General features: G+C 38.7%; 1 protein-coding gene across 2 annotated transcripts in view; it reads right to left on the bottom strand.

The window, feature by feature from the left end:
* Window positions 1-3,843: 3,843 nt before the first annotated feature.
* MSANTD1 (Myb/SANT DNA binding domain containing 1) overlaps window positions 3,844-10,060 on the bottom strand; it is a 31,742-nt gene continuing 25,525 nt past the window's right edge. For both annotated transcript variants that reach the window (XM_030491949.1, XM_030491948.1), the window contains exon 4: window positions 3,844-4,893. In XM_030491949.1, coding sequence (XP_030347809.1) covers window positions 4,653-4,893 — 241 coding nt within the window. In that variant the 3' untranslated portion in view covers window positions 3,844-4,652. The remainder of the gene's footprint in view (window positions 4,894-10,060) is intronic.

The raw sequence follows: 10,060 nt of genomic DNA, 5'->3' as shown, positions 1-10,060 counted from the left end.
AAACACTATAAAAAAAGATCAACACAGAAGTTTAATGATGTAGTCTCAAGCTTGCACACACAGGAAGTATGCTACCCATAAAATCAGGGGAAATAGATTAGCAATCTAGAGACCAGATGGTTAGTATTTACTTGCTGCAGAACACCACCAAATGTTCCTAAATTTCTTTTTCAAATTTGCCTTTCACATTACATTATCAGCATAGGAACTGATCCTGCAAACATATACATACCGAGTTCAATAAATTTATTCAAGTAGTCCCATTGGCTTTAGTACAAGAAACTATTCACAGAACCAGGCTGTCAACTTAGGGTAAGGCTACAGAGTTGTAAACTCTTCTTGCCTCTGCTGAATTGGGCAGATTAAATCTGGAAAAATAATTTAGGAATTCTGGATACGTGTTTTTCTGCTGGTTTTGTACTTTCCAAGAGAGATAGCTGTTTATGGCAAAAATTATAAAAGGCATTCCATGTCCATAAATATATGGCCTGGTTTTGTGGATAACTGTTAAACTTGGCAGGGCCTGAAAAAAAATGAAATCTTAAAATGCTCCTCCAATTTGAATTCAAGGAATAAAAGAAAAAGTCACAAACTATTTTAAGCAGCAAATTGTTAATACCAACATGAGAAAATGCTGTTTAATTATAATGGGATCTTTATACAAATTGCTTAACGGCTCTTTGTGAGTTTGTGAAAAATATTTTTGCTTCCAAATATTTGTCCAGAGGCTTATTTTTCTCTGGTGGGGAAAAAAAAGTCACTACTTGCTGTATGCTATTTATAACTTGTCTAAGTTATCTGTAGGAGTTATCTGTTCAAAATATACAGAATTTCACTAGTGTTAGCTCTTCATAATGGAACTTTTCCCCTGCAACATTATGTTTTTCCTTCCATTTTCACTTTCCTGTCTTTTAAAATGCTGTGTACCTTCTCATCCCTGCCATTACCAGCTTTTTTTTTAGAGGTGTTCACTTTGCCCCTTTGCCCAACGTATTTTTCCCCATCTTTCCATCACAATCCGCCTCTCAATTGCTTGCATGTTTCTCAATGTCTCGTTTTCTCATCTGCCTCCTCAGGTTCCTTTTCATTCTATTTTTACATCACTCACAAAGTCACCTGCCTCCAGGCACTGTGTTTCCTCCCCTATTTATTTTTTTTCCATTTGCACCATCTGTGTGTGTATATGTAATACAGGCCCTTCATTTAGTGAAAGTGATATCATACTGTGCTGACCCCGTTACTACCCTGAAAATAAGGAATTTATTTTCCTATGCAACAGTTTATTTGTTGATCACACTTCGAGAAGCCACGAGGGAGTTCCTTTAATGTCATAGTTACAGTGATAAACTTGAGTAACCCCCGATGTGCTCTGCTTGAATACTTATTACACTCTAAACTCCCTACTTATATAGACAGACACAGAAGCAGTGTCTCGGTTTTCCCAAGCCAGGAATTGTACCAAGCGTTTTAATTCTAGGTAGGTCTTTCAATTTATAATTAGTCAGAATATTTCAGACATTTAAATTATCTTTATCTGCAGCTAACTGTCCCAGATAGATGAGAAATGTATGCCTACCTTAAAAAACAACACAACCAAAAAAAACCCCAGAACTCCAAACAAACAGGAAAATCACTCAACCTACTGTTTCAAGTAAATATTCAGTCTTTACTAAACCAAACAAAACAGCAGCAAAAAGAAACTATGGGTAGGTAGGGAATTTTCAAACTGTTGCCAAAAAGAGTATTAGAAAAATTCTATCATATATGAAACTAGTTCTGTTTGCCTACGGCAGTGCTGTGCTCCCTGTCTGGACAAAAACAGGGCTAGAAAACAGATAATCCAGAAGGATGGAAATAAAGCCTTTTGTTAAAGAGATGAGGTTTTAAAACTGAACTTCTAAATTTAACTACTACTGTTTTACAGAGAAACAGAATCTCACAACCTCCAGAAAACACCACTTCCTTTAATGCAGTCATGTAAGACAATCTTCAAAGTCTCATCTAGAATGCTGTATATCATCTTGGTCATTCCTCTTTAAAAAGGATGAACTCAAAGAGCAAAATCAGCAAAACAGTCATCAGAATAATCCCTACCTTACAAAAGAGTTATTCTTCTGAAGAAGGGCTGCATGGGACTCGACCTCTGGTTCTCAAGAGTAAACGCTACAGAAAGCGGCAAAATCACAGTGTTGATACAAGAAGAAATTAGTATAAATTGACCAGGAACAATCCTAGAAGCAATCTTCTAAATTGCAGCTTACCCGGCTGTAATGCAGCTCTTCATATAATTCTGGGAACAAAACACGTAATTCATTTGAAGATACAGGTCCACACATTAACAAAAAGGATTATATGACATGGTTGCTTGTGCTAGCAGGGAAGGAATCAGTGGATTTCCTCCATTCCTGTGTTCCGACAGCACTGGAGTTACAATTCTCATAGCATGCAAGGAGAGGGGCTACCTACTCTAAGGTGCAAGGTTCAAATCTGCTGCCATTGTTATTGCTCATTAATTGGATTTAATTGTTATAAGATTCAAGTAGATAATATCAGTAAATATTATTAATTCCCATGGAGTTAGGGAAGAGTTTCTTTATATCTTACTGTAAACACGTTAAAGTGTCAGGAACACTACGACATGGATACACCAGCCTGGCCAACAGATCGACATCTGGAATGTGTAAAACCATGACAAAGCACACAACATATATTCCCTCTCTCTTCTATGCCTGTATGACAGTGCTCTGGTAAGTGTTCTGATCACCCATATGACATTAGGACTAGCCCTGCTTTTAAGAGTAGTTCTGCAGGCAGAGATGTAATAAGCTTTCATGATTCTCTTTCAGATATGATGAATTCAATCTACACACAAAAAAAGCATTTGGAACTTCACATCAGCTATCACCCTACCTTTGCAGAATCAGACCAGACAATTACCCTTTTTCCAGTCACCCAATCACCAGAGTAAAGGTGGAGTGAAGGAAAGTTACTTCGTTTTTACTTCAGCAGCCACCATTTTCCTGCAGGTTCAGTCATCTCCTACATTTGCATTATCCTGTTATCATGAATTAAACTCTGTAAGAACTAGGCCACATTTACATACTTAATCATTCTTGATCTTCATACCTGCAGGATCTTCTAAGAAATATTTCCACATATTATTAATTTGCTTGGTGAGTATAACCTTTATCCTGTTCACCAACCCTAATTACAGATTAATTGCTTGGATCTGGGGTTTAACATTAGCTTAGGCAACAACACATTAAATTATATAGGAAAATGCAAACACCTTCAAAAACAAAGTTTCAAGAGGGGTTATTATTTAATAGTGAGAATGGAAAATGGTCCTAGTACTGAGGTCCTAGTACCAACATTAATTCTATACTTTCTATACCTGAATCTAACCTTCAGTCTTGAAATACAGTGAAAGCAGCAGAAATATGATTTTCAAGGAGAACGCAAAAACAAATGGTATACAGGAATTTCTGAATTTATATTAAAGGTTATTTCAATGTCATATTTCACTGAGGAACCGAACACTTGCTGGGACTTCAACAATTTAAATACAATCCTTTATTCCTCCAGCTCCCTCTTGTGGTGTATCAATGTTGATCTGCCTTGCAGACCACACCTTAGAACATCTAATCGTACACCGAAGCTGTGCCACGAGCAAATACCACTATAGGGGTGTTGAATGATCTTCATTACTTCCACCCCTATATTTTGGGCATCGGTATAGGAGATATTTACACTGCAAATAAGAATTAAAAACCTTCTACTATGGTTATCTCTCCCAGTATTTTTCACTGTCCCAAAGCATATCTGCCCAGCGATAATAAATAAGTTTCTTCTTTTTCTTTATTTCATTTGATAGATTATATATATTTATGTATATACACACAGTACAATATTTTTCTTTTGTGATAGAGATTAAATGAGAATTTTCATTGCTGGTTGTTCTTTAAGTCAACAGATTCCAGTTAATAATGAAAAAAACTAAACATTTAATATCAAAAGCAATTTCAAGTATCTTCTATACATTTTAGTATTCAGTATATAGTAAGGTGGTTTGGGGGCTTTCTTTTTATATCAAAAGTGTATTTGAATAGACTATTTTTAACCTAATACTTTAGAGTACTATTCATATCAGGCAGGGAGTTTAAAATTATGTATCTTGTGGTCCCATCTAGCTCTTCACAAGAGCCATAGGTCACTTGTACAATCACAATGTATGTTTCAAAACAGGGTTTAATCATCAGCAAAGTCAAGATGCAATTACCATGTTTAGAAATGCACTATTTCATTCTCCTACAACAGGTCAAACTATAGTCCTTGATGTGAAGCAATGTACAACACCACTGCTTGTAAAACAATACCTGACCTAGGCATAAATAGTACTGAAATTCCCAGAGCTATTCATCCCTTAACCTTTCTGTATAAAAATAATTCAACTTAGGCATATATTGCACTAATTTTATCATACTGGGATAGCTCTCGCTCTGCATTATCTGTTCTCTTTGCTTAACTAAGATTACACTAGGGTTTTAATTTCCATGGAAAACCTGGGAATAGGGCAAGAGACACACGTATGGTGTGCAGTAAAGGGATATCTATTATATCAATAGTAATCTCAGAGGCATTCACAAAGGAAACTACACATTAGATTTGGAGATCATTTTTTCCAGTAGATTCATCATTCTCTCCTGTAACTGTAAGCTTTGAACTTGAATGATGTTTTGCTGATCCAGAATCCTGCGGACTTCTCTACAGGTTTCTTCCATAGCTCTGCTCAACTTCTTCTGTTCTTCCAACATGGCCTCCATTAATTTTAGCTTCTTCTTTTGGAAACTGCAGCTTTGCATTTTTCTTTTCTTCACTGGTCTTTCTTCAGCTCTGAAATGTGAATATTTGTTAATTAAACTCATTTATATAAAAAGAAACCTATGTTAGAACCTAAAATTCTATACTACATTCTTGGCCAAGCTACAACCTAGTCCTATTTTTAAACCTCTCTGTGTTCTCCAATAAATCCCATCTCAAGTTTGTGCCAAAACATAAGCATTTAGTGTGAATGGCTGGCTTACTTGCATAGTCTTACAGGCTGAAAAAAAATAAAATTAAAAAAAAAAAACCCACCAAGGAAAAAACCACAGTTTTTAAATTTCATTGGTTTTAATAAGAATTTCCCGTGCAGAAAACAAGGCATCATTTGCGGGGGGGGGGGGAAGGTGGGTTTTTAAATCTTGATTTTTCTTACACATTGAATTTATAAACTGTATTGGGAGAGGCCAAATTTTGCTTATTTGGCCATTATAACTACAATTTTAGAGCTGCAACAACCATCCCATACAGAGAAAGTGCTGCACTGTTATGTATGGTGTAAGTTACAGCTTGTTTTTTAAAGCATCGCATAAGTAAGGCTGGTCCCACTACAGAATACTAGTCTCAGAACTAGCCCTTGCACTGAACACTTTTTTATATATTTCATCACAAAACATTATAAACAACATAAAAATTTGGCAAGATAAGGCTTACAGGATTCTCTCTTTTCTTAGTGGATGAGGGAAAGTCTGTGGATGTTGTCTACCTGGCTTCAACTAAGCCTTTGCTACCATTTCCCACTGGCTGCTCATGGCTTGGACAGATGTACTGTTTGCTGGGTAAAAAGCTGGCTGGGCCCAAAGAGTGGTGTTGGATGGAACTCAATCCAGTTGGTGGCCAACCTGTCACAAGTGGTGTTCCCCACTGGGGACAGTTCTATTTAATATCTCTACCAACAATCTAGATGAGGGGATTGAGTGCACTCTCAGTAAGGCTGTAGACAACACCAAGTTGGGCGGGAGTGTTGATCTGCTGGAGGGTAGGAAGGCTCTGCAGAGGGATCTGGACAGGCTGGATCAATGGGCTGAGGCCATTTTTGTGTGAGGTTCAACAAGTTTCAGGTCCAGGTCCTGCATTTGGGCCACAACAACCCCACGCAGTGCTACAGGCTTGGGGCAGAGTGGCTGGAAAGCTGCTCAGCAGAAAAGGACCTGGGGGTGCTGACTGATGGACGCTGAACATGAGCCAGGTTGTGCCCAGGCAGCCAAGAAGGCTGACAGCATCCTGGCCTGTATCAGAAACAGCATAGCCAGCAGGGCCAGGGCAGTGATCATCTCCTGTACTTGGCACTGGGGAGGCCACACCTTGAACACTGTATTCAGTTTTGCGCCCCTCACTACAAGAAAGACATTGAGGTGCTGGAGCGGGTCCAGAGAAGAACAACGAAGCTCATGAAGGGTCTGGAGCACAAGTCTTATGACAAGCAGCTGAGGGAACTGGGGTTATTTTAGCCTGGAGAAAAGGATGCTTGGGGGGGACCTTATCAATATCTACAACTGCCTGAAAAGAGGTTGTAGCAAGGTGGGTGTTGGTTTCTTTGCCCTAGTAACAAGTGAAAGTGGAAGTGTACTACATATTTTAAAAACCTCCAGTTACAGCCAGATAACTTCTTTCCTAACCTAAATTAATAGTCCACGTGTTCATTCACACTTTTTCTAACTCCAGACTGGATTCCCCAGCACCATAGTTACCTGATGATGGGCCTTTTAAGTCCCTTCACACAAAGAGCAATCTCAGTCATGTTCTGCCAAACGCAGTATCCTTTCTAGGTAAAATGCAGTAATGAGATGGCACAGTTGCAAGTAGTATGCCATGTCAACACCTTGCAGACTTCAAGACATCCCTGAATAAGGATAACTTGAATTCTTGAAGAATGTGTTTTTATTAATGTGAAGAAGGGGAGGGAGGTCACTGAGCTGTGGCAGATTTGTATCATAATTTCATTCACATTCTTATCCTACTTGACAGGCTTTGTGCAACAATGACTGTGACATTCAGATCTCTCAGGAAGAGAAATAAACAATCCTAAGCACCTGAAAGACTTAATGCAAATATAACAAAAAGACACAAGTCCTTTGACATTCAAGGGTGCAATTACCCAAAAAGGAGGGGGTCTATGAAAAGAAACAAGTGGATTAAATTAAATGCTATTAAAATCTTAGAGGAAAAAAAATAGAATTGCTCTTGACGGAAACTGTGAGTACTGTTTAGTCATTTGAATGTGCTGTCCCTTTATGCACAGGCAAGAAAAAACATCAATCTTCTTCATAAATGTACACTAACATAGTGAACAAAGACCACTAGCTTTCAGATTATCCAAGAATTTAAATTCACTTGTACAATTCAAAGAGTGAATATAGCATTACACTGCTGTAATGATGCTAAGGGAAAGGAGAAGTTATCATCTTTACGCTAAACAAAACTTTGGAAGGTATACAAAATAAACTCACTTTTGTAGATTCTATATATCGTATTTGATTCTGAGCATCAAATAAATGTGCACAAAACAAATACATGCTGCTCTGCTCAAACTGTGAGTCAAACTTGCAGCTGATCACTGAGATTATCACAGCCAGACAATCCTGCTGGGTCTTGGCTGACAACAAATTCTCTTTGCCCCCATTAACTCTAAGGGCTGGAATGATTTGAAATGTGGTTCTCAAAGAGGCCAAGCAAGTGGAAAAGGTCTACAGCAGTCTAAGGACAACACTGAATCTGTTATTCCAAGGTTCACATCACTGCACTCCCATTCACAAAGAATGCATGCTTTCTGACAGGCTGAGCAAGAAACTTTTTGAAATGATGGTATTATTTTAGCTAAAGTCACCTTTTGAATTTAAACCTGTCTTCACAGAGGATTTAAATGTTGAAAATGCAATCAATCTCTATCGATCTCTATACAGTACTAGAAAGTAGCTATGGTAAGACCTCCTGCTTGAAACATGTAAGAACTGGCTCCTAGAGCCACAAGAGGGCTTGTGTCTTGTCAAAGTAAGCCCTGGTGAGAGCCGTCCTTAATAAGGAATGAGAGAGAAAATCTGGGGCATGTCACTAGTACTGAGCTGCACTGACTATTGTGGCACTTTCTTGGCAATTGTGGCTGCCATGTGGGTTTTCATTTCAAACGAGATGAAAAAAAAATTAAAAAAGGAGATGGAGTGATTGGGATGGAAAGATCTAAAATGAGCCTTATTTTTAAGAGAAGGGAAAATAAAATCTTTGAAGTGTTTTCCTAGGGTCTGTGCAGGATTTCAGCTGGTTTTCAGTTGAACAAATGTGGTTCATCAAAAACCTGTAAGATGTATAACTATACATCCAATGCAATAACTGTCTTGCGCAGCTACAGAGAGGAAAGAGAGGCAAAATGTCTGGTGGTGATGGCAGCTAACTGGGGAACTGTATCAGCAATATCTGCAGTGTGCTAGTAGCTAAAAAGCGCTCGATGACAAGTGCTTGCTCAAATCAGGTTTCAGCACAGAAAAGTCCCCCCAAAAGCCAAGGCACAAGGATTCTTCAAGGCCTCCTAAGTACTCTCTGTGTTTCTTTACAATTAACAAACACAACTCGGTAATTAGTCTCCATTGAAAAGAAATTTCAGATATCCCCAGCTTTGGTGGTGTTCTCAATCTCCTTTTCTCTCCAGCCATAGTGACTAGTAATGAGAGAGTTTTAGGATCACTCACAAGTCCATAGACTTGGAATTTACAATCCTCTCTTTGCAAAATAGCTCTTGAAGGAGAGCTCTTGAGAAGGGGTCTACAAAAGAAGGATCTAAAGAATCTAATTTACGAATAAAGAACCCTTAGCACCATGAAACAATGTAAAATGTCCAATGATGCCTGAAGGAGTTACTTGAATACTGAAGTGTTTCCTCACATACTGAGCCATCTTTCTTGAGAAGTTCTAGGTCTCCTGGGTAGCACGCCAGAGACAACACTCCAACGTCAATAAATTTTTACAACAGAAAGTCAAGAGGAAAGCAGAAATAGGAATATGAGTTCAGCACTGAGTAACCCACCAGCATCAATATCCTCAAATAGTTTCAGCTACAAGTATGTCTAGTTTGGCAATCTATAGGCATGAGCATAAGAAATGATCAGTATTTGCTGTAGCAAACACCAATTGTTTCCTGTTGTTGATTCTCCATGTTGCATTCCTGTGCACCCAACACCTCTGGGACAATAGGGGTGCAACAGATCCTGACAGCAGCCACAGCCTCTGCCAAAGAAGCATCTCCACTCTGCCAAGCCAGGTCTCTGAAGGTAGATTTTGATATCTGAAGGAAAGAGGGAAAGAGGGGTCTAGGAAATCCAGGATCTCAGGTACAATCTGCTGATACTGTTGGACTTCCAGTGTCTACGGCAAAGAGCCTCCAAGAGAACTGGCATAGGTATTCCCCTCACTGCACAAACAAAGTGTGGAAGAGCTCTGTCATTGGGACCATGTTCCAAGCAGAACTTTGCAATGTTCCACATAATGCTCTAAAACAGACAATACAAGGTTCAAAAGAAGGAAATGAACCAAGGGAAAGAAAACATTATCTCTCATCTAGGATGCTGAGCGGAAACAACCGTGTGTACTGGAGACCAGGGGGAACAAAGCAAAACCTCCAGATGTAACTAAGCAAGATATGAGGCAAGTCTCAAGTGAATTTGCTGTCTACCTATCTAAGATCAATTTAATTCACTGTTCAATTAGAAGTTCCTTGATAGATTGCCTACGCTCAGCCAATAAGGCTCATTTCAGGAGTGTGTGTGAATAATCAATGAAGCAGGAGTTGAATACAAAGAGTAATCTGTCTACCAAAATGTATCACCTCCACAAAACCATAAAAACAATTCTTCCTTTCCAACTACTTCATGGCAAGATGGGTCTCCAGTTCCATCGGTTTCTGGAATCTATGGCTTTCAACAGCTAACAGCTGTTTCTGGCTTGTTTGTGCTTTTCTAGCTACGTACAAATCTGACTAGACCTCCATAATCCATATCTTTATGGAAAATAGTTAACAATTATTTGGAAATAAGCAATATTAGAGATGGCACAACAATCTTCAGAGTTTGAAGACTGAAGATCAGGAAACCTGGATCTGAGCCTGGTAAACTAGGCTCATTCAAATACAGCCAAATGCATCCAGGAATTAATGAGGCTCATCGTTGAAGTCAAGTTTAAAAAAGAACCA

Source organism: Strigops habroptila, chromosome 7 (genome assembly GCF_004027225.2).
Source record: "Strigops habroptila isolate Jane chromosome 7, bStrHab1.2.pri, whole genome shotgun sequence".
In the NCBI taxonomy this organism is placed as follows: domain Eukaryota; kingdom Metazoa; phylum Chordata; class Aves; order Psittaciformes; family Psittacidae; genus Strigops; species Strigops habroptila.
Note: the sequence above shows the minus strand (reverse complement) of the source record. Positions and strands in the feature narration are given on the sequence as shown.